This window comes from Sciurus carolinensis, chromosome 9, assembly GCF_902686445.1.
Source record: "Sciurus carolinensis chromosome 9, mSciCar1.2, whole genome shotgun sequence".
NCBI classification, from domain to species: domain Eukaryota; kingdom Metazoa; phylum Chordata; class Mammalia; order Rodentia; family Sciuridae; genus Sciurus; species Sciurus carolinensis.
Window position 1 is genome coordinate 63,879,875 of NC_062221.1, and position 24,825 is coordinate 63,904,699.

At 50.4% G+C, this 24,825-nt stretch overlaps 1 protein-coding gene and 1 long non-coding RNA gene across 2 annotated transcripts; one reads left to right on the top strand and one right to left on the bottom strand.

The window, feature by feature from the left end:
• The first annotated feature begins 1,309 nt into the window (after positions 1-1,309).
• LOC124993209 (uncharacterized) lies at positions 1,310-8,967 on the top strand. The gene is made up of 3 exons (XR_007110268.1): positions 1,310-1,390; positions 7,826-8,246; positions 8,380-8,967. It is a non-coding gene; the product is annotated as an uncharacterized LOC124993209 (long non-coding RNA).
• On the bottom strand, positions 2,494-12,164 carry Lrrc15 (leucine rich repeat containing 15). The gene is made up of 2 exons (XM_047564900.1): positions 12,111-12,164; positions 2,494-4,265 (listed from the first exon to the last, which is right to left on the bottom strand). The coding sequence occupies exon 2, from the start codon at positions 4,258-4,260 to the stop codon at positions 2,494-2,496; it is 1,767 nt and encodes a 588-aa protein (XP_047420856.1). The 5' UTR covers positions 4,261-4,265; positions 12,111-12,164.
• Positions 12,165-24,825: the final 12,661 nt, after the last annotated feature.

Genomic DNA, 24,825 nt, shown 5'->3' on the forward strand with positions numbered 1-24,825 from the left:
AAGACACCTGTTCTCAGACCAGCACTTGGGCCAGAGAGGAAGGTACTCCAATGTCATGGCCAATGTCAGAAACACCCTGGGTTCTGGGTTAAAGTTAGTGGGGGGCATAGAATGCTGAGGGCTTCTACTCTTTCCATCCCTAGACACTTGTTCCTTTGCACAGTGTGACACTGGAGCCCACTCACAGGCTGTTCTGATTCTGAGGAATGTGGTGCCAAACCAGGCTTCCTGTCTAGAGGAAGGCAGACCTGGATTCCCTTTCAGCCCCAGGGCCCACACAGCAGGCCACTGTCAGCAGAACGACAGTCATGCCCCAAGCTTGGGGCCCTTCCTTTTGGGTCCTGGTAAGCATTACTTAGTACACATGTACTCATTCTATGAATATTTTGAAAACATCTGTAGACCCAGACTTGCCTTGGGGACATGATATCTTTTGTCTGACATCAGATTCTCTGGGACAAAGTTAAAATCTATGACATGCACTAGTTTTTACAGACATTCCTTCTGGGATATTTTGTGTTGGGGACCTGGCCATCCTGTCACCATGATGCTGCTGAGGCATCAGGGGACTGCTGACTCATCTTGTGAGGTAGAGGGACTAACAAAAGTCAATCAGGATTGCTGGTAGATTTCTAAATCCCTGAGGTCAGCTGAATTTCTCTCTTGGGCAGATATGAAGACCTGAAATTCTCCAATTTTATTGCTTTTATTTCTGAACTGGTGGGCCTGCTGTCCAGAGAAAGACATGCATTGCCTTGAACATAATTTCTTTGACATGTGTGAATATGTGTGTAGCAGGAAAGGCATGAAGATAGGTATTCGAGCAACTGTAATCAAGGAGGAGAAAACCCTGCATCCAATGATTTAACTCATAACCAGATTATAGGCAGGAGGAGCTTTAGAGAATGACCCCACCACGTGGGACCTGTCAGTGTGCCTTGATATCTGCTGTCGGTGAAAATCCTGAAGTCTAGCTGCTAGCTGACTAATGTTGATGGAGAATTTTGCCACAACATTAGAGGGATCCCTGGTTTCCATTACACTTGAATGTTCAATTAAAAGATCTCATCTCTGAGCTATTTCACTTCCCCCAAATGGAAAATGAATTAAAAACAGATATAGGCAAGTCATGCCCATAAAAGGGCCCAGGCAAAAGAATCTCCAATGAGTTGCAGCTTATCAGCAGGGAAGGGACTGTGGTTGCATGGGCCACTGTAGTCAGGACACTTCTGACCCGGCCAGCCTGGGTCCATCCAGATTTCAGGGTTCAATAAGATCTCCTCTCTAGGTCAATCTCCTGTGCTGTCCATTTCACATCTTCTTCATGCTGCAGCTGGTCCTTTGCAACAGCTGGCCATGGCGGGCAGTAAGACCCCTTGTGGGAATCCAGGTAAGTCCATGCCATCTTCAGAAGTCCCAGTCCTTCAGTAAAATCTTGGGTTTGGGGATGCTGGTGATGCTCTATTCTTGATCTGATGCCGATCACATAGAACATAGATGTGATCGGTTTGTGACAATTCATCAAGCTGTATACTATCTTGTTCCCACTTTTCTGTATCTATTATACTTCAATTTAAAAAATTGAAAAGAAAATCCTAGGGGTGACTGAAAGGACCCCCAGGCACCAGGTTTCTTTCTCCATTCAGTACCAATAAGCTGATTTTAGAAATTAAATGTTTTTAGAAGTCAAAAATTCTACATGATTTTATTCCACAAAGGATTACAATTTTCAAAGCCAACTTTGCAGCTTGGAATTATCATCTTCTAAAAGGCCGAGTATGTTGCACGTGCGCCTTTCTTTTCTAGATAAAAATCACAAGAGAGATGTTGATGACAACCCTATGTCCAGGAATTGAGCAGTACGGGTTTCCTTCTTTCTCACAGAGCATCCTCCAAGCCAGGGTGCTCAGCAGGTCTTAAGAATCCAGCTAAATGATCTGAAGCCTTCTTTGAAGAGAGAACTCACCCTGCCTTCAGGAGCAGAAAATGAAGGGGAGAACTTTCATTTGAGGGGACAGGGTTAAGCCATGGCACAAACAAGAGAAGCAAAAGAAGGGAAATCAACTTACATAATACTCTGAGGAGAGGGACTGTCCTGGTGGAGAACTGTTCCCACAAAGTGAGCAGGTTTTGTCACCACTGAGTCTATGGAGGCCAGGAGGGGACCTGGGTACAGGAAAGGCTGTTCTTGGAGGAAAGGTGGTGAGGATTTTAGGGAAGCGCCCCCTCTGAAGGAAGCTCAGGCATGTAAACAGGCAATTTGCCACAGGTTTTTCTAGGGCCACGTGAGCTCCCAGATGGTAAGAAGGTCCTGTGAGACCTGCTTCACCACAGAAGAATCAAGCAGGTCAGGACAAGTGGGGGGCACCTCTCTCTAGGACCTGGAAAGAGCCATCAGAACCTTGCTCTGTGGACCCAGGGCTGGAGGCAGAACAATCACACTCCCAGATCCTCCGGTCTCTCCCTTCCTGAGCCCTGCTCCAGCCTGCCTCCCTAACACTCATTGGGTGCCTTCATCTGCATCAGGACCGCCTGGCTTCCCTTCTTGCAGCAGCAGCAGCAGATGCAGGCAGCCAGGGAACAGGCCAAGGCAATAATACCAATTACAATGGCAGCAATGGCCAGTCCACTCTGGGTCTGGGTCATGCCCCACGTGTTGCGGTCATCTGTGGCCTCAATGGTGGTCAGATCAGTGTAGTCTTCCATAGAGCTAGTGATCTCAGTTGTAGAGGAGATGGATGTGGTGTCAGGATAGCTGGGTGTGTCTGGGTAACTGGGTGTGTCTGGGTACCGCGGTGTTTCTGGGTAGGTGGGCACCTCAGGGATGGCTGGGGCCTGAACACTGGGACCAGGGACATTGATGATGATGATGGACTGGCCTCGGACATTGGCCGGGCTGGAACACAGTGGGAGAGTGTCTGTCCCTAACCTAGCCTTGTTGACCAGGAGCCAATTGCGGAGCGGAAGAATGTCTGCGTCACACCTCCAGGGGTTATCATACAGCCGAAGCTCACACAGGTTCCCCAAGTGATCAAAGATGCCCACAGGCAGGTTCTCCAGCTGGTTGCTCTGCAACTGAATGGTCATGAGACCATTGACATTAGCAAAGATATTCCCTGGGAGCTGTCTGAGGCGGTTGTTCTGTAGGGAGATGTTCTGCAGGTTGGCCAACATGCGGAAGACATTCCCATCCAGGTCCTGCAGCGCGTTGGTGTGGAGGGACAGCTCCCGTAGCTCCATCAGTCCATTGAAGGCACCTGGGGAGATGTAGCTAATCTGGTTTCGACTAAGGATCAAGACCTGCAACTGATGGAGGTTGCTGAAGATGTTGTCGGGTAGAGAAGTGATGTGGTTGTCATAGAGCCAGAGCTCCCGTAGGTTGTGCATGGGCCCAAAAATTCCCGGGGAGAGCTCCTTCAGGGAGTTCCCAAAGAGTGTAAGTCGGTTGAGCTGGGGCAGGTGCATGAAGATGCCAGGAGGCAGCTGGGAGATGTGGTTGTTGGAGAGATAGAGCCTCTGCAGGTTCCGGTTGTTGTGGAAGAGGCCAGGCGAGAGCATGCCAATCTGGTTCTGCTGGAGGGCCAGCTCCTGGAGGTTGCTGAGCCCATCAAAAGTGCCCATGGGGATGTCTGAGAGCCTGTTCTCATATAGCCGGAGCACCTGAAGGTTGCCCAGGTGCTGAAAGATCCTGGGTGAGAGGTGGGTGAGGCTGTTCTTGCCCAAATTGAGCTTGGTGAGTCCCACCAGGTGGTCGAAGACCCCATCAGGGATGTATTCCAGGTGATTACCATGAAGCTGCAATTCCTTGAGGTTGCCACACTGGGAAAAATGGGCAGGCTGGATCTGCACCAGCTGGTTACTAGACAGAAGGAGGGACTCCAGGTTGTCCAGGCCCTGGAAGAGGCCAACGGGCAGAACCTGAAGCTTGTTGTTGGCGAGGCTGAGGTAGCGCAGCGAGCCCAGGTTGCGGAAGGCACCGGGCATGATGTGCGATAGCTCATTCTTCTCGATCCTCAGGGCAATGAGGGCCGAGATGTTGAGGAATGGGGACTCATTGAGTTCGGTGATGTGCGTGTTGAGAATCTGCAGGCTCATGGCGTTCCAGGGCAGAGGCGTGGGCACTGTCACGATGCGTGCCCCCGTGCACTCCACCTGAGAGGCCCTGGAGCAGGTGCACTCACTCGGGCAGCCATAGTAGGCCAAGCCTACAGCCCAGGCTTGGCAGGCCACCAGCAAAAGGAGGTAACGTTTCAGCAGCATGGCCTCTGCAAGGAGACAGCACATGTTAGTCAGGGGACCTCACTGACACGGTGGCTGGTTTTAAGCCAACACCGACCTTCAGTTCAGTAGTGGCTTGGCCTCAAGTGCTATTATCATGGGCCCTGTTCAGTGCTCTTCTGCTCTGGTCAGCAAGCCCCTTGGCCTTCCCCCAGGCCTTCCCACTTCCAAGCCTTTGCTCAGGCAGCTCCCCGAGTCAGAGTGCTCTTCATCCTCACCCAAATCTTCCTCGTACTTCTAGGTCTAGCTCACATGCCGTTGCCTCTGGGAGGCTTTCCCAATACCACAAATCAGTATTCGTTACCCCGCAGGCAGGTGGTCTTCCCAACCTCCCCCATGGGCATGCCACTGCAGACGTGCATTGTGTTCTCCTTCCCAAGTTAATACGATTTTCAAGGACAAGGGGCTCATCTTTCTTGCCTACATATTCCTTAAGGCAGAAACTACATCTTATCCATCTCCCTCACCCTCACAGCAATGGAAAAGGATGTCTGATCATGGCCTTGTCAGGAGGAACAGAAAGGAAGCAAAATCAAATAAATAGGGCCTGAACCTAGGGAGGATACTCAGGCTACAAACGTGGTGGCCCGTCAAGAGGATCAGCAGCAGCCAACAGGGTGAGGACACACTGCTGGTACGCACAAAGACTGTGGCAAAGCCCGGCTCCTCCTCCCTCCGCCTGGCCCTGCCCAGCCCATCACTACCACCAGCAACCCATCCACATGTGTTTCTTGGAGGTGTAATTCAAACCACCTTCCCGATGCAAAGCAACTGTCTGCAGCCGGGAGAAGCTGCTGGGCCCAGCTGATGCCTGGGGCCTGCCTTCCAGATGTTGAGTCCCAGTTTCTGGAAAAAACACTGGATGGCCTGAAGTAGGTTCCAGAAAACTTAGACACACTAAGAGTTGAAGGATGTAGTAGGTATAGATGCCCCCTCAGACACAGAGCTGGCACTAGGAAAACAGCCAAACTCACGAAAGTTTGGTGTTTGAAGTCACCCAGGATGATGGTAAATATATACAGATCTGTGTGCATACAGAGACTCGGGACATGGGTCCTGGTCCCTCCATGAATATTTAAGGACTGCTGTTTGACCTTGAAGTAGTCTTAAGTTTGACCTTGAATGAGACTTGAGCTTCAGCTTCTTCCTCTGCTAAGTGGGATGATAACCTCTGCCCCCTCTTGGCTGTGTGAGGATCGAATGGGAGAACAGAGGCGAGGACGTCCTGAACGGGGCTGTACAAATGTGTGCGGCTGTTCCAGCCTCACCCACAGCATCAACCCAAGGCCTCCACGTGCTTCTCCCAGCATTCCCTGTCAAGGCACCAAGGGTTGCCGTGTGAAGCCGAGGCCATCCGTGACCTCCGCCCAAGGTTCAAAGGGCCCTGTAACTCCTGAAGGATTGAGGAGTCACTGCTGCTCATCATTTTACAGGGGAGCAGGGAAACTGAGACTCAGATCTTAAATTCCAGTGCCCAGACTCCCAGGTGAGTCCTTTGTTAATGCAGTCTCTCTCTCTGTCTCTGTCTCTGTCTCTCTCTCTCTCTCTCTCTCTCTCTCTGTCTCTCTCTCTCTCTCTTTATGAGTAAAACACCTGAGTCAGAGAAAGAAATTTGAAATGATGGCATAGAAGGCATACATGACCTGGGTGGAAAAGGCCCTTGTCTGGCATCTCCCTATGCCCAGAATCATGGGGTCCTAAGCCTGGGGCATAATCAAAATAATGCAGGCTTCCCATCCCGGCCTCCACCCCACACGCTGCTCCCCACCTCTCCACAAGGCGTCTGAGGAAAACCCCCAAGCTCATCCCCACCTCCTCGGGCCTTGAATTTTCACGTATTCACAGCCTATCCAAGCCCTGACCTGTTATAATTTCATTAGGAACCTGGCTAAGTATGCAGAACAGTGGCATAAAGAAAGGAAAAAGAATCACTTGGCCAATGGAATTCAGACGAGAAAGAGTGGGACCAAATGAAGCTGTGGACAGATCTAAAAAATGAACTCGTAGAGAAAAATGCCAGGCCCTAAAATTGAAAGCAGAAGACTAATTACTTAAGCAGGGACCACAGAAAAAGCAGCTTGACATCCACCCCAAAGAAGCACTTTATTTATAAACATACACGTAGAAAGAGGCTGCCCACAACATCTACCGTGACCTGAGATCACATTAAAAGAAGCACCAAGCGTGGAACAAAGGAGATGATAGTCTCAACTCTACACTCCAGGGTCAGGCCACACTCGTAGTCCTATGCTCAGCTCCCCTCTGAACTTCAAGAAGGCCAATGACAAACTGGCTTCTTGAAGAACTTCTCTAGAGGATAATGAGGGGACCCAGAACATCTAAGCATCCACTGAAGGAGCTGCAGATGAATGGACAGAAAGGGAGAAGGTGTGGGGAGTCCAGGAGCAGTCTCCCCAGCATACACGATGGGCTGCCCTGGGGTAAAGAGAGCAACCACACTCAGCGGCTCCAGAGGTCACAGCTAGGGTTTCAGCTCACCACCAAAGAGAGCTCTGCAAAGTCAATGGCAACAGCATGGCTCCCCTCCACTGGCAGTGCTGAAGTAGAGCTGAACCACCTCCTTTAAGGAAGCTGGAGGCAAGAGAAGCCTCCACACCTGGTCAGGTATCGGACTAGAACACAGCCAGTGTCCCGTTCGCCCCTAAGATTGCAGGATCCTAAGGCCGAGTTCCAGAGTGTGGATATGAGATCCATTTACAGGACAGTCGTGCCTGTGTTCCAGGGCTCTGTGCAGAGATGTGGGTGTCTGACCTTCCCCTGGGTATGTGTGTGTGACAGATTGACCCCCTGGACTGACTTACAGAAGGAGAGGCTCTGATGGTCCCTGGTGGGTGCTATCCTGTGCTCATTTATTTTTATCATACATTTTCCAGGCCCAGCACGCTCCAAAAATGGTGTCACAGCCCAAATACCCCAGTGAGTTAAGAGCCCAGCACCTGAAACCAGCTGTGTTGTTTCCCCACGTGTAAATGAGCGTGTAGGTGGGGGCTCCTCTGAGGACCTACCTCTTGATGGCCTTCTCTGAGTGTGCACCCCCCAGCTAGGGGGTGTCAAGTCAGGCCTGCAGAGGGTGCCTGAAGGTCTGGGAGGGGGAGTGGAGAGAGAATTCCATATGGGAAGAGGGCCATTCGCTGTCGTCTAAAATGGACCACACTCGGCGTGACAAAGATGACAAGAATTTGCAGACTGTCTTTTTATAAACCCTCACGTCTGCAGAGCCCACCCCAGCACCACACACAGCCAGACATTTCCTGTTTTCCAGCACTTGTGACTGTCACAGCTCCAACCACCTCTGAAGAGCCCACCTCAGCCCAGCTGCAGGGCCCTCAGGGAAGGGAGGGGCGCAGGAGGCGGCCAGGGCTGGGCCCCTGGATTCTCAGCCAGGGCTGCAGACGTGTGTGGCCCTTGGCCCTCAGGAGTCCAGCACGCAGCAGCCTAATAGCCCACGCTGTTCAGTGCTGCTTGGCAGCCGAGGGATGGCAGTTAAAGGCCCACGAAGCGCCCTAATTACACCTTCCTCCCTCAGGCAGCCGTGCGCGTCGTCAATCACTGCAGAGCTTCAGTCCAGCCTCTGTCCAGCCCCTCGGGACGGGGTCCACCTGGCGTCTGCTGCTGACCCATGAAGTCAGCGAGCTAGGCAGAGAGACAGAGGGACACACAGACAGCTCACCTGGACACTGACGCGGCCCCTCCCCAGGAGAAGCGATGGAACCAGGGCGCGCGGTGGAGCTCTTACAGAAACACCCTGTGACTCATGAGTGAACACATAATTAGCCTTGAAGCCTTGGGCTTTGTTGGTTGGTGAGTTGGGACTTTTTTGGTTTAATACCATCATTCACATTCCCTAAACACAAAGCTCCCTGGAAGGACACACCTTCTTATTTCAACACCACAGAGTAAGACATTTGGAAGGAGCCTGGAAGACCCACTTTCTACTGGACACTAAGGTACAGTGTGAGTTGAGCTCAGTGCTCCAGGTCTGTTTCCCCTTCCTCCTGTGAGGACTCGTGAGGCCTTCTGACTGGAGGCAGGAAGGAGATGTGACTGAGACTCACCTTCCTCCTCTCCTTCTTTCCACAGGTCACACTGAACCACCTGGCCTGGCCTCACCTGCGTGCTGAGGCTTACGTATCCTGTACTCATCTTTTCAGACCCTCCTGTTTCAGAAGTTCCCAGGCAAGGCAATCCACTAGCTAATCCCACGTCTTCGCATAGCCACAGTCATTTCATGGGACCCAGGGCCTGAGAGATCCCGCGCTCTCCCGGTACATCTGGGGAAACTGAGGCCCGGGGAGAGATCCTCTTTTCAGAGGGCTTCTTAATGGTGGCCTCCTCTGCAATGAGATGGTCCCCAAGTAACCTGAGGGCTCCCAGGGGAGATGCCAGGCTTGGAGCTGTGCCTGCTCCCAGCAGCCATGCTCGTCCTCAGTCAGCACAACGCTCTTGCTCTTGCTCTTTGGTGCTCGGTGCATTGGGTCCAAAGTCACTGAAAGACTCAGCCTGAAGTTCAGGCTTCAGTGTGTCCAGACCTCCCTGTCTCACTGACCCCACCCCAGAGCAGCACGTACAAATGGCCAGAGAGGCTTGTTTACCAGACCTGAACTCACAGATCTGCCACTGGAGTGTTAAATGAGTTAATATGTGGAAAACCCCTAGACTCGTTCTTGTCATAAAGTGAGTACACAACAAATGTGAGTGATGACTTGCTGTTTTGTTGGTGAGTAAAATCAGATCTCTGGAAGCTCCACCCAAGGAGATCCTAATTCCAGGGTCTGGGCAGGTCCTAGGACCCTGCACAATTAATAAACCCCAAGCAGCTCCAATGCAGGTGTCCACATGCCACTCTCAGAACACCTAGCACAGCCTAGACCTGCTGGGACCCACACCCACCGCCTGCACCACTTACCACCAAGAGCACAGAGAACCAGATTAGGGAGATGGAAGGTCATGCCACGGGCTGGCCCAGCTCCCTCTGCCAGCACTTCCTTCAGTTGGCCCATTCTGCACCCCGTCAGGAATCCACAGTTTGCCACAGTTGAGCACAACTGTAGAAACCACTTCCAGACACAGCATTTAGAGCACAGGGTGTCAGAGATACAAAGGCCTGTTGAGACAGTCTGGTCAAACCATCTGGCTGCAGATGAGAAAACTGCTAGGTCCACAGGGAAGAGGGGGTTTGCCTAAGGTCATGCAGTCTGTTGAAGAGTCCTGACACCCTGTCAGGCCCCTAACCATAGAGCTGGATGAACCCCTAAACCTTATCACCAGGCACCAGGACCTTGCTCACTACCTGTCTGTAGGGGAAAAAAGGTGACTTTACTTCTCCATCTTAAACTCATCTACAGTTCACATGCTACTCACTGTCCACCTGTCCAGCATTACCAGCCAAGTTCAAGTGCTCTCCCTGCTTCTGTCGTGGTACACTCCTGTAATCCCAGTGGCTTAGGAGGCTGAGGCAGGAAGATCTCAAGTTCAAAGCCAGCCTCAGCAACTTAGCAAGGCCCTAAGCAACGTAGTAAGACTCTGTCTCTAAATAAAATACAAAAAGGGCTGGGGATGTGGCTCACTGGTTAAGTGCCCCTGGGTTCAGTTCCTGATACCCCCCCCAAAAAAAGGGCCTCTCCCAACTCCTGGGCTGCATGGTTTCAGGGACTTTCTTCTTCTTTTTTTTGGGTACTGGGGATCGAACCCAGGGCCTCATGCTTGCAAGGCAACACTCTACCGACTGAGCTATCTCCCCAACCCAGGACTTTCTTCTTTAAGGCTGCTCTGATGTTTCTGTTTGTTCAATTTCACCTGAGTACCCTAGACCAGGAGAGGAAAGGAACAGAAGGGATCACGGGAAGGAGTTGACCCCAGTAGTCCCAACACTCACAACCCCATTCTCAGGTCCCTGACTTAGGAAGGCTCTGCCCAAACACAAGCATCCTTGAAACCCTAAGGCAAGACTGGCCACGCCCTCATCCTCCAGCTCACTCAATTGCTGACCCCCATCTCTCAAAGCCCCTCAAAACAAAATACTGTGTATTGTTTTAAAGAAAACTAATTTTTTTTTTTTAAAAAGCAATTCCATTCCAGCCCCTCTGTGGGGATCCTCCCAGGGCTGGGAGGTTGGCTTCCTGTAGAGGCCAGAGCAGGGCTGTAATTAGCTTGGCAAGAGTGGCAGGAGCTACTGACACGCTGCCCAGCACAATAGGGAGAACTTCCCAGACAGGACTCTCCCCTGAGAAGCCAGGGTCTAGGAACACGCCCCTTCTCAGGGCAGCACCTAGGGGCCCAAGGAGCTTGAAATGGATCAGTCCCTGATCCAAGCATCTTGGAAGTTGTTTCCAACTGCCGTGTCCCAAAGTCAAGTGAGGCAATGAACCCCCGAAGCTGCAGTTGCTCTTTCGTGGTCAAGATTTAGGGAAGCAAATTACCATCTCTAATCACAGCCTCCGAGTGTTTCCTGGCAGCACTAAGTCGGGCAGCTTCTCTCCCATCTCTTATTTCTCCACATCTGGATCTACTTCTACCCGCGCCTCACCATTCCCTCCGTTTACTGAACAAAACAAGGTAGTGTCCCCCGACCCCGGGGGGAATCTTCCTGCATTTTCTAGGGTTCTATTCAGAGTTCTCCCCTGTCCCTGACCCTTCTCACATGCCTGCCTCGCTGTTGTCACTGCTGAGCCTGCCCGGCTGACTCAATACCACAGGCAAATTGGACCGTCTGGCCCTGAATTTACCCCAGATGTTCACTGGATGCAGAATGAAAGAAGTGGCAGCCGTCAGGGGAATTTCTAAGTTGCGGAGCCAGTGACTTGAACTCATCTGAGTGCTGCCTGTGATAAGGTAGTAATCCCAGATAGCCCTGGAGTAGAAGGTGGAGCCTGGCACGTGGACACCCAGCTCCTTCCATCTGAGTGCGTGTGTCATCGCAGGCAGGCGCAGCCTGCCCCGAGGTAACACATTTAATCCTGGAGGTAGAATGGCTCTCCCCAGCTTTGGCACAGGTGGGAAGGTCCAAAAACAAAAAGGTCTGGTTCTCCACAGTTGGTTCCTCTACACTGGAGCAGAGATGCAGGTAAAGGGCCAACAGACCAATTTTATGATCACACTACCCTTCCTGCAGGTCCACCTCCAGCCCTGCCTCCCTCCTCAAAGCCTTTAGCTCCCAGGCATTTCTAGACTAGTAGACAGAATCGGGTCACCTAAACCACGCACAAAGTTAGAACCCAAACCATCTGTTTTCCAAACTGTAACTCCCAACCAGGGACCAACACATCTGCTGAAGTCACATTTATAACAGTTATCAGTCTTAAAATCAGCGGACAGATCTCCCACCTGGGAAACCAGGTGAAGGAAGAAGACATAGGTCCTAGACAGACACAAATTCAGGGAAGGCAACAAGCAGCACAAGGAAAGAGGACTCGGATTCAATTCAACCCTTGCCCAATGGATCTAGTATCCAGAAAGAGGTAGACTAGATGGGGCAGCTCTGCGATGCGACAAAGGAGTCAAGTCTCAACCCATTGCCAGTCCAAAGCGCTTCTCAGCACCTCCAACCCTCCCCGGCGCCCCACCCCCACCCCGTTGACATCAAAGATGCTAAAGACAAGAGGATCTAGAGGCTGACCGAGATCCCCAGCGCTGGGGCGGTGGGGGCATAGACTGACACTGCACTCCGCACCCCCAGCCCTGGCTCCACTTGGCCCTGTCTTGAGCGCATCGCCAGGCACCACGCCAGCCCTGCCCTTTCTGGAGTCGCTCCAGGGGGAGACCGAGCGGGGGTCAGCAGAAAATGGGAGGGGAGGGGCGGCTCGCCCACTTACCAGCAGCTCGCGCCCGCCCGTCGCCCTCAGTCGACCAGAGGGAGCCCGAGAGGAGGACGTGGGACGGCTCAAGGCTGCAGCATGAGTGCAGCTGGCCGGGCCCTCCCGACATTTAAACGATCCGGGGCGTGAGTCACTGCAGGGGGCAGTGTCCCCGCGCGGTGGGGGCGGGGGTACCGACGGCCGCGGTCCTGCGCCCCGACGTCCCGGAACGACACCCGATGGACGCAGACCTGCGTTCAAGTTTAAGGGGTGTTACTGGAGCGCATTTTAAAACAACAGTTTCTTCTATTTTCCCCCAATGTTCCTTTTGGGTTCATCGCTGCTTTGGCTTTGGTCGCTCCGGAGAAGGGAGTTTCCGCCGCCCCCGGACCCCTCGCTAAGTGACTGCGGACCCTGCTGCCACCCACCCTCCCAAGGAACCAGCCCCCGCGGGTGGTTCAGAGGCTGCCCCCGCAGAGCGTTCCCAAGTGACGCTCGCTGTGGCCCTAGAAAATGTGATGATTTTTTCTTTTTAACTTTAATTTTTTTATATATAGAAATGCTTCAAAATTACAGAAAATATGCAGGAATAATACAAGGAACACTCATATGCTTAACTCAGTTCGCCTGCTGATAGTATTTGGAGAACATATTTATTTTAAATTACAAGGGGAAAGCAAAATTACCCCCACTGAGTCTCTGCTTAAAACAGCGTTTGGGTTTCTTCCCATGCCCCCCACCTTTGAGGGTTCTGCCTGCTCCCAGAGCTGGGTGCCCCACATGATTCTGGGCTGGGGAAAGCAGTCAGAGGGGCATGTCTGAGAATGGGACCTTCCCCTTTGCCCTCTATCTCTGCATTACAGCTCATGCCCTGTCTGCCCACTGTATCCTTCCTGGTAGGGGACCAACACATCACTTCTGTTGATGGTCCTGGGGAAATCACAGTTGGAGAGGCAGGAGGTTGTCCCTAGGTTCTCCTCCAAGACTGATTCTCAACATGCTAGGCTGAAGCCACCAGGTCCTTCCCTTGCTCAGTTTACCCTCTCTGCCAAGCGGGGAGAGTGATATTACACACAGTGCCTTGCAGAATGTCAAGAGCCTTAATTAATGTTTGCACTGTGCTTTGACATCTGCGATGAAAGGCTGACATAAAAGTGCATAGTGTTATTACGGAAATAGTCGTTTGGGTGGCTTGCCGTGGTCACGCTCTACAGCCTGAATCATGCTACATTCCTTCTCACCTGGGCACTGTGATTCAGAGTCAGAATCAGAAAGTACCCTGACCATAAATGACAGGAGCCCAAGCAGGACAGACACTACTAGGAGTGAGTCCCACCATAACCCCCAGTCTCATCCCTTCAATCCTCGTCCTCCCTTCCAAATCACATTCCACAGGAAGAACCCCTTCTTTCACTACTGAGGTCTCCACATCCCAAATCTGGGGCCACAACTTCCTGTCCACTGAATCTGCAAGAATAAAAATGTCTTCCCGTTTCCTTCTTTTCTTCCTTCTGAAGCCTAACTTGCAGCTATTCTGTACCAGGCACTATGCGGGAGTTATGGACAACATGGGGATGAAACGAATACATTCCAGGATGAACATTCAGCAAGCACTGCTGTGAGACAGACTGGCAATGCCACAGAGATCCAGGTGCAACAGTTCTGAGCTTCGGTCCACCGAGACCCACTCTTCCAAAGGGAAGTCACCCTCTCCTCAGAGAAAGCAAAATGTCCCCCAGTTGGCCCCCACAGGTGAGATGGATTACTACTGAAAGCAAAAGCCTGATTCATCACCCACAGGAGCTGTAACCTGAGGGCACACTTTCTAGCCCCCCTGTGAGAACCAGAAGGACCAAGTTTGCCTCAGGACTTCGGAGAACTCTGATCCCTCCCACCTGCCCTTGTGTCTCTCTACTCTGCGTAAGAAGTGAAGAATCCAGGGATTGCAGATCATAGGACCGAGCTCCCCTCTGTGGTGGAAATCTTGCACAGGACCTGGATAGATGCAATTTTCATCCCTGCTTAATCCACCTTAGGGTGGGTTGCGTTACCTCACCATGAAGCCCCCCGGGGGTAGACTGGCAAAATAAAAAAGGTGTAGAACACCCAGGGTTGGCAAGGATGTGGGTGGTCTCACCCCGCTGATGCTGATGGGAATAAAAACTGGTAGATCAGGGCTGGGGATATAACTCAGTTGGTAGAGTGCTTGCCTTGCAAGCACAAGGCTCTGGGTTCAAATCCCCAGCACCACAAAAAAAAAAAAAAAAAAAAAAAAAAAAAAAAATGGTAGATCAATAGCTACCAAAATTCAACGTAAACCCATTTACCAGCGTTAGGAGCACCAGACATGCTGGTGCCTGTTCACAAAGCTGTACTTTCTACAATGCACTATGCAGCATTATTTATAAAACGGATCATTGTAAATAATGTGTCTGTCCAAAAGACAGGTTGCATATGTCAAGAAAATCCATAACAAATAGCCAGTTTAAAAAGGTGAGATACGGGGTTGGGGAGACAGCTCAGCTGGTAGAGTGCTTGCCTCGAAAGCACAAGGTCCTGAGTTCGAACCCCAGTACCGCAAAAAAAAAAAAAAAAAAGGTGAGATACATCTTTATTTACTGAGAAGAAAAATTTATCAGCAGAAGAGGCAAATCATAGATTAATATATGTAATAGGGTTGCACTTATTGGTTTTAGAAAAAAGACATTAGTGTATTATTATAACTCCACATATATGAAACAGTATGGAAAGCAATCTTACTTTTTAAAAAATTTAAAATTTGTTTTAGTTATACTTGGCAGTAGCATGCATTTTGATACATCATATAAATGGAATATAATTTCTCATTCTTCTGGTTATACATGATGTAGAGTCCCACCAGGTGTGTATAGTTATATATGTACATGAGGTAATAATGTCTGATTCATTCTAATATCCTTCCTACCCCCAGACCCCCCCCCCTCCTTCACTCACCTCTACCTAAAGTAACTCTATTCTTCCCAGCCCCCACCCATTTTGTGAATTAGCATCCTCACATCAGAGAAAACAATCGGTTTTTGGTTTTTTGAGATTGGTTTATTTCTCTTATTTTGATCATGATCACACAAACGTTTAAAGGTTGGGGCAGAACTTGTTTCCCCATTCAGTGCCCATGGATGCTGTCTTAAAAATACAGTGTAACAACTCTTTACTTTTATATTGTATTAGGTATTATAAGTAATCTAGAGATTATCTGAAGTATGTAAGAGGCAGGACACAGTGGTACACGCCTGGAGTCCCAGTGACTCAGGAGACTGAGGCAAGAGGATCAAAAATTTGAGGCCAGCCTGGGCAACTTACAGAGACCCTGTCTCAAAATAAAAAGAACTGTGAATATAGCTCAATGATAGAGCATCCCTGGGGGAGAGGGGGGCGGGGGGGAGAGGAGAGGAGAGAGGAAGGGAGAGAGAGAAAGGAAGGAAGAGAGGGGAGGAAAGGAAGGAGAGAGGGATGGAAGGAAGGAAGAGAGGGGAGGAAAGGAAGGAGAGAGGGATGGAAGGAAGGGAAAGCAAGGAAGAAAGAAAAGGAAAGAAAGAGGCTGTGCCTAGATTAATACTATAGTATTTTATCTAAGGACTGGAGCATCCAAGGATTGCATATCCATGGGGTGCCCCATGGATACAGAGGGACAACTGTCTAAAAACGCACAGAAAAAGATGTAGAGAGCTATATTCGAAACTACTGTACAGTTTGGGAAGGGAGCAGTGGCAAACGAGATTTTTTGACTCTGTGGAGTTTTACATTTCATTGAAATACACATGCATTATGAATGGCATCTAACAGGTAAGTAGGATGATTTTAAATACAAAACTAAAGTCCTATTTTTAAAAATGTTTGCTTTCTATTAAATTAAATTCTGCCTCCCTGGAAGCTCCACCAATGGATTCTGTTCCATTTTGGGGGGCCCTAGTGCCTGTCCTTGCCCCTGAGCCAGCCCGTGGGGCCCATGAGCAGCCTCACCATTCTAAAGCCTTCCCCTCTCCTGTATCTTTGGGCACAGGACAGGCCCCCTCCCCCAACCACCCACTTGGCCCCCGTGGCATTGGGTAAGTGGCCTGGGTTAGGTGCTGGCACGCAGGAGGGAATTCATCCTGAAGGGACTCAGACTCACCGGCAGTCATGTTCAAGTGTAAGACCTGTGTGAGAAGGGCCACACGGAGCTGCTGAGCCTACCACAGGAAGGTTTCACCAGGGAGGTGACAGCTGGACTTTGGCTGGTAGGAGAAGGAGGCATCTGTGCATTCTAGGAAATGAAAAGAGCATTTGCAAAAGCACAAAGTCGTGAAGGACCATCACTTATCAGTTTGTGGGAAATGGCGCAAGATTCCATGGAGCAGGGTCACATGCAGAACAAACAGAAACAGCATTTTGGAAGAGACCAAAATCCAACAAATGGTGTCCACCAACAGGACTCATTCTGAAGTTCATGGAAAGCCACAGAAGCACTTTGCAGGTGAGAGAGGTGATGGATCAGTGTAAGGCAGTGGTTTTCAACCAGGCTGATATTGCCCTCTTCCCAGGGATATTCGGCAGTGTCTGGAGATGTTTCTGCTGTCACCACCTGGAGATGTAACTGATATCTAGTAGAAAGAGGCCAGAAATACTGCAGACCCACAGTGCACAGAACAATCCCTACAACAAAGAATCATCTGGTCCAAGAGAATCAAGGATGCCAAGGTCAAGAAATGCTGATACAGAGATTGGGTAGTTTGGGCAGCAGTATAGGGCATGGATTGCTAGAAAAGACAGGATCAGGGAGACCTGATTGAAAATGGTAGCAAGAGTTCAGATGGGAGTTGATGAAGACCCAAACTAAGACAGGCCCATAGGGATGGGAAGAGAATCCACAATCAGCGAGTTAAACAAGAAGTAAAGCATGGGAGTGGATCCATTATGGTGGCAAGTAGGGTGACAGAGTGGGGCTGGTCGGATATGGGTTAGGACCCATAACCAGATAAGCCCAAACCAACAAGAACATAAAGGAAGCTCATTTTCCATCTCGAGGAGAAATGGTGGCTTAACCACACTGGGAACCAAGACACCATCTAATTACTCTGCCATCCTCCATCCATGGTTACTGTTTATCCAAAATGGCTGCTCTAGATCCTCCTTCTCATTTCATATTCCAGCCAAAGGGGAGAGAGGGGAAGAGGAAGCAAAAGACTTAGTCCTTCCCTCTGAGGGTATGGTGTAGGAGTCACTCCTGCCCACATTCTGCTGGCCTGAACTTAGTCATGTGGTCGCTCCTACCTGGAAGGGAGGTGTTGTCTGGAACTGAACACCAACACATTTAAACTCTCGTAAGTGTAGAAGTCAGGGTGAGCAGCTTTTAGGAGGCATCAGTGGTCCACGCCATAGGTGATAAAAGAGAAAATATCATGAAGGCAAATTGCCGGGTGACTGTGTGGGTGGCTGGTCCCCATATGAGGCTGGAGAACACAGGAGGAGGGGCAGGCGTAGAGCCAGGGAGCAGACTTGGGCTGGACATGCGGCGTTTGAGGCTCTGAGGGACCCCAGGGTGGCTCGCCCAGCAAAATCTGAATCCCAGACCTGAGTGCAGGGCAAGGCCTGGGCCTGGGACCACTCAGAAGCCAGGATAGGGAGGAGGAGGCCTCCTTAGTCGGGACTCCGCCAACCCACCCCTTAGCTCGCTCTCAACTGAAGGACTGAGAGGCTGCAGCCTAGGAGCTCCCTGAAAAGTGTGTCAGCGGGTGTGTCGGGGTGCACTTTTCTGGGGAGGCAGCCCATTGCTCTCAGCGGTTTCTTAAGGGGTCTGGGTGCAGAGCGAGGTAAGAAAATGGTTGAGAAAGGCAACCGCAGGTAGAGGAAGAGGAACCAATGGGAGGAATCGCGAAGAGCAGCGAGGGGCCGCGGGGGCAGCAGGCAGAGTGTTCTTGGGGTGGGGGAGATCCTGTGCTCCCAGGCGGCCCCCAAGACCAGGGTATCAGGAATCCTTGGACAGGCACATCAGTGTGAGGGAAGCAGAGGGACAGGAGTAAGAGGCAGGATCCAGGAGAAAGGACTGGATGGAAAGCCAGTCTTAGAGAGGACATGGGGTCATGGGGTTTTTGTCTTTTTTTCTTTTCTTTCCTTTTTTTTTGAACTAGGATTTGAGCCCTGTGGCAGTTTACCACTGAGCGACACCCCCAACCCTTTTTATTCTTTTATTTTGAGACAGGGGCTCACTAAGTTGTTGAGACTGGCCTCAAACTTGCAATCTTCCTGCCTCAGCCTCCCAGATCTCTGGGATCACAGGCCCGCATCACACAGCTCAGCTTGTCTTTTTTCTTTTTTAATAGATTTTATTTTATTTTTTGGTACTGGGGATTAAACCCAAGGATGCTGAACGACTAAGCCACATCCCCTGCCTTTTCATTGTTTTTTGTTTTGAGACAGGGTCCTGCAAATTTGCTTAGGACCTTGCTGTGTTGCTAAGACTGGCCTTGAACTTGTGATTCTCCTATTCAGCCCCCTGAGTTGCTGTGATTAGAGGCATGCACCACCACCCCTGGCTAGACTTAATTTTTAGGGCAGTTTTGGGTTCCCACAAAATTGAGAGAAAGATTTAGAGATTTCCCATTTTCCTCCTGCCCCCACACACCCACAGTCCCGTTATCAACATCCCCCACCAGAGCGGCACATTTCTTAGGACTAACGACTCCACCCTGACACACTGTCATCACCCAGAGTCCATTGCTTCCAACAGGGTTCACTTGGTGTTGGACATTCTGTGGGTTTGGACAAACATGTAAGGACAGGCCCGCCATTACCGTCTCCTACAGAGCACTGCACACAGGATTGTTTTTAAATGACAGGGAATTAAGCACATCTGAAGACTGAGTGGAAATGTCGGGTGGAGAGAGAGGGATTGAGAAGAGATGGAGTGAAGGATATTTTCTTCTTAAAACAGGCTGCAAATACCAACCTAGTGCTCCCTGTCACAGAAAGGGCCTGAGCTCTCAGCAGCATCCACTCGCAACTCTGCCCAGTTCTGACCTGCTTCTCTGAGCCTTCTGGTCCCCAGGTGTGAACTTCCCTGACAACCCGCTTCACCTAACTGACACAGGGATTAGAAGAAAAGTCACATGTGAAATGGCCAGCTTGACCCCATCTCAGCAGAGGCTGTGTGGGTGGGTGGAAGGGCCTTGCCCTCTGCAGTTCTGCCCCTCTGTGTGTAGGATCAATGCGGTTAGCAACCAGGAACAAAGGAAATGTTCCTTCATCAGGAAAAGGAAGTGACTTTATCATTTCCATTCTCATTGTCCCAAAGGGGCAGAAACAGGTCTATGCAAGGAACAGTCCTGCTTCTCTTGCATCAGGGGTGCCTTCTGAGAGAGGTGGCATCAGGCGATTTCATTATCGAGTGAGCATCCTAGAGGCTACTTACACAACTCGGAAGACTAAGACGTCCCCTGGGAGATACCATCTTATGGAACCACTGTTGCAGCTGTGGCCCGTTGTTGATGGCAGCATCATTAGGTGGCACATGACTGTGTTAGGCACCATTCTCATGTTGGAAGAATGAAGCCAGAAACACTGAGAATATATAGAATAATAACAATGGGACAAACAAGCAGACAGTCACCTTTTTAAAATCCCTAGTGACAACTCCCAGACTCATCTCTGTCCATACCCAGTTATTAGTGGTGTTTCTCCAAAGACAAGTTTCATAAGATTGCCCTTGGTCCCCAGCATCTGTTCCTGGTGATGATGATGACTTTAGAGTCACGAGTATTTGGTTGGGGTGTCGAGCCTGGAGCAGTGGGTGGAGGAGAGAGTATTCCACACGTGAGAAAGCAACACTCAAACAAACCCTCCATGAAGAAAATGGGCACAAGATCCGGATAGTCCTCTCTCCAAAGAAGATACACCAACGGCCAACAAGCCATGAAAACATACTCAATGTCACTGTCCTTAGGGAAGTGCATGCCAAAACCACGTTGGAATACCACCCATTAGGATAGCTGCCAACAAAACAAAACAAAAGCAGAAAGTAACGTGTCGGCATGGATGTGGAGGAATTGGAACCCTTGTACGCTGCCAGTGGGGATGTAAGATGGCCGTGGTCACTGCGGAGCAGGACAACGGTTCCTCAGGAAGTTAAACATAAAATCACCACGTGTTGCAGGATTCCACCTCTACCCAGAAGAATTGAAAGCAGAACCTGAGCCCAGTGCGGTGGTGCTCTCGGGAGGCTGAGGTAGGAGGATCGCGTGTTCAAAGTCAGCCTCAGTGAAAGTGAAGTACTAAGCAACTCAGTGAGACCCTGAGTCTAAATAAAATAGGGCTGGGGATGTGGCTCAGTGGTGGAGTGTCCCTGAGTTCAATCCCTAGTACCAAAAGAAAAAAAGCAGAACCCGTACACCCGTGCTCACAGCAGCGTTAGTCACAGTGGCGAACCACAGAAGCAGCCCCAGTCCATGGGCAGAGGAGTGGATGAGCAAACCGTGGCATATGCATTCAACAAAGGAATATCGTTCAGCCTTTTAAAGGAAACAGATTCCTGAAGACATTATGTTTAATGAAATAAGCCAATCACAAAAGGACGAATGCCACATGATTTCACTGATATGAAGTAGAGAGAGTAGTGGAATTCATAGAGACAGAAAGTAGAAGGGAGATTGCCCAGGGGCCAGGGAGGCGTGGAATGGAGATTGATGCCTAATGCATACAGTTCCCATTTGGGAAAATCAAGGAGTACTGGAGATGGCTGCTGGCCATCTGCTGGATGCCACTGAACTATACACCTAAAAATGGTTGCTAGGCCTGGCCAGCGGCTGGGGAAGCTGAGGCAGAAGGATCACAAGTTCAAAGCCAGCCTCAGAGATTTAGCGAGACACTAAGCAACTTAAGCAAGACCCTGTCTCGAAATAGAAAATGAAAAAAGGCTGGGGATGTGGCTCAGAGGTTAAGTGTCCCTGGGTTCAATTCCTGGTACCAAAAAAAAAAAAAAGGTGACTAAGACAGTATGTCTTTTACTACATTAAAAATTGGGGAAAATGATAAATGTTATGTTATATATATTTTAACACACACACACACACACACAAAGCAATCTCCAGGTGAAAAGGTGCTGGAATTGAGATCATCATTTTACAGGTGAAATGTCATTCTATGAAATTAAAAATTCATCCCTTCTGAAAATATTATTTAAAAAATAAGGGCCATGGAAACCCACTCTTAGCAAGTTGGTGCTCAGTTCCACAGGGACAGCAACTGGTCACAGAACCCACCCCTCTGCCCTGGCCTGAACCTGCTGCCCTTGGCCAGCAGGTGTGGTGCAGGCCTTTGGGGAAGGCTGGCCTGTCTAGAGGTGACGGGATATGAGCCATCTTTCCTGGCCCTATAATTTTGTCTTTTATATTTTTTCACATTTTTCTGCAGTTGATTGATGATTTTTATAATGGAAAAAACATTCCTTGAATTCTCTCTCTATTTTAAAGACCCCATTCCCCACGCGTCCCTGACAATGTTTCTCAAGCGGGCCTGGAATTAGCTCCCGAATGACTGGTGACGTGCTACTTCCCTGGGTGAGTCATGCTGGCAGGCTCATGAGGACAGGCTAGACTGTCTAGGTGAACACAAGTCCTGCACAACGCCGTGGCCATCCGCCGGACGCCAGGCAGGCACTCTGCACGGAGTCCACAGGGTCGAGCTGAAATGAGCTCAGGGCCGGAGATGCACAAACCAGAAACAGGAAGCTCCCAAACTCAAACCAGTCCTGACCTCGTGCAAGCCATGTTCCCTGATCTGACAAAGGAGGGAGAAATTTGTCCAACCTGACTAGACCAAGGAAGGCATGGTAGGGGAGGTGAGGCGGCTGCAGGGCTTCGCCGGGAAGGGGATTCTGAAAGGAGAGGGCATCCGGGCAAGAAGCAAAGGCCCAGAGGCAGGGGAGGGTGCTGTGGTAGGGGGAGAGGACTTGTAGAGGTGACTGGATCAGGAGGCCCTGTATGCCTGGAGGGAGAAGCAGCTTGAACTTTTTCCACAAGTACCTGGGAATCAACCCCTGTACTCATGACTGTGGTTTCATTCATTTTATGGAGACTCAGCCCACCTGGGCCCGCAGACCTGACAGAGGTTGCCTCCTGTCAGCCTCCAGAACCATCTGAGCCCAACCAGTAAGCTTGCCAGATGACTGTAAAAACTGTGATTTCCAAAGAACCTTCCCCTTCCTTTCCCTCAAAAACGTTCGGAGTTTGAAGGTTAGCAGGTGGGTGCAGGCCAGAGTGGGGCTGGTCTCCGGGAGAAGAAGGGAAAAGTTCTCTTTGGCCTAAAGCAATTTATTCAAGTTACATTTAATGATTCGTTTTAATACAAGACTTCCAAATTTTATGCCACAATAAAACAGAGCAGCCTTTGAGATGATTAAGTGAACAACTCACAGCCCTCACGGCTGGAGCAGTTTCCAGCGTCACCACACCTAATTAAAGGTCAGGGACGGAGAGCCAGGGTGTTTTCTTCATCGCTGCATGAATGAACAGGTCTGCCGCGGGCCCTACCAGACCAGAGCCTGCACAGCAACATGGGAACGCGGGCTCCGTCCCCTGCTGCTCGGCTGGCTGCCTCGCTCTCCTTCTCCCCCTGCCACAAAGTCCTGGAACAGGGGGAAATGCCCTCGGCCAGATAAACAGGCTAATGACCGCGTTCAAGAAGATATGGGGGGCCCCGGCCCCGAAGACCAACGTTAGCAAGTCTCATCCCTCTTGGGTCTCAGTTTTCTCACCCCTAAAGTGGGGACTCTACACAAGATAACCATGTCTGTCAGCCTACGTGGCTATGAAGAAAATTATTTTTTCACCCAGTCTCATTTGGTAAAGAAGGAGAAGGGAGACAGGATGGAGGGAGGGAAAGAGGAGGGGGATTTTGTTCGCAGCCCAGGTTTGCATCTTTCTTGATGTCCAGCCCCAGGCCCTCCTGACTGTGCTGACCACCACATGCGTGTCAGTACGGTGCCTGGCTTGCCCAGCCCGAGCGCTGCTTAATACATGCAAAGGGACAGGACTGCACCTGGGTTCCACTGTCAGAGACATCACCTGGGATTTTTTTTTTTTTTTTTTAACCAGGGATTGAACCCAGGGTGCTTAACCATGGAGCCACATCCCCAGCCCTTTTTATTTATTTATTTTTATTTTTTAAAGTTGCTTAGGGCCTCTAAGTTGCTGAGTCTGACTTTGAACTTGTGTTCCTCCTGCCTCAGCCTCCCGAGCTTATGGGCATATGCCACTATGCCCAGCTTTATCACCTGGGTTCTTGGAGCCACAGACTTGTTCCTCACCAGAATTAACTATTTCCTTCCTAGCAAATTAAGGGAAAGGACTTAGCCTTGCTTCCTGTAGCACAGAACTCTGAAGACAGGAAAGTCCTGACTGCTTCAGGGAGCACAGTAAACATGCGGTGGAGAGTGTGATGGAGACCCGGTTAAGAAGTGACACGTGGAGACATCTAGGTCGGGGCTGACTGTGGGTGACCCCTGGACTCTGCCTGGCTCCCCATCCCTCCTAGGAGGCATCAAGGGCAGAGCTGTGGTCCTCAGGACTGGGTTCTGGCTGGAGCAGCTTCCTGGTCATGTCAGAGCACTAGGAACCCCCCAGTCCACCCATTCACCTACTTGATCTACTTGTGTCTTCATCTAACCCTGGTTCCAGAAAGGATTTAGCAGTTCAAATAAAATGTACCAAGAGAAGGTAAGTTAACGCTGGGAAAACAAAAGCGAAGGACCGACAGGAGGGAGGAATGAGGCTGAAAGTGAACACCTGAGAGTTCAACTTGTGATCATCCACCCAGCCGCACGCGTGTGGTCTATGCACTTTTCTGTCTGGATGTTAGGCAATTTTTAAAATCATTTTTAGATGGATAGACTTGGCTGGCATTCAGTGTTGTTCTTATCTTTTCTCTTCTCCTCCCTGGGATGGAGAGACTGCAGCCGTAGAACACAGATGATGGAGTCTCTGCACCACCCTGGATGTCTCTGAGCTCATCGGCACGTGAGGACAACCCTCCCCAACTCAGCGAGGCCAGGCGGTGGGTCTGACACCTGCAGCCCCTCGCCATTCTGAAGAGTGCACCTGAAGCCAAGGACTTCACAGAGCAGGGGCTGAGGTGAGAGGAGGGTGTGGCAAATGTGTCGAGGGCTTTCAGCCTGTGAGAGCCGTGCCTGCAGGGAATCAAGGCGACAGCCAGAGCAGCAGGACAAGGAGGGAACCTTGCAGAGTGGACAAATGCTTCTCTCTCTAGCAGAAAATAAGGAAAAGGAAACCAAGCCCATCCATATATCCAGACAAGACAAGTGGCCAAAGAGTGTGACCCTGTGACATCAGCATTTCTCCTAAGGGTCTTTGCAGTGGACACTGTTGGTCCGAACAGTCCCAAAAAGCATTCTAATGACCAAAAGCCATGAGCCCCACAAGGTCTTGTCTTATAATGCCTCTCCACAAAAGCAGATGGGGTCACCACAGAATAGGAGGGCAGCTCAACTGAGGGCCAGGACCCCTGCTCTCTGCACCTGGAGCCTGTCTAAGGGATGCATTTGTGACTATCAGGAGGAGCCATTGAGCCCACGTCTCTTTCTTGCTAAATATCATTCCTTTCATCTGAGCTTTTAAACCTCAGATGGCCATGAGGCTGATCCTGCCCTTCTGGCCAAGTGTCAAAGTGCAAGTTTTAGTGAAGGGAGGGAAAGGGGTATGGGAGA

Bases quoted from the DNA above. Each gene is read 5' to 3' on its own strand.
- Lrrc15 (XM_047564900.1), bottom strand. From the start codon at position 4,260: ATGCTGCTGAAACGTTACCTCCTTTTGCTGGTGGCCTGCCAAGCCTGG.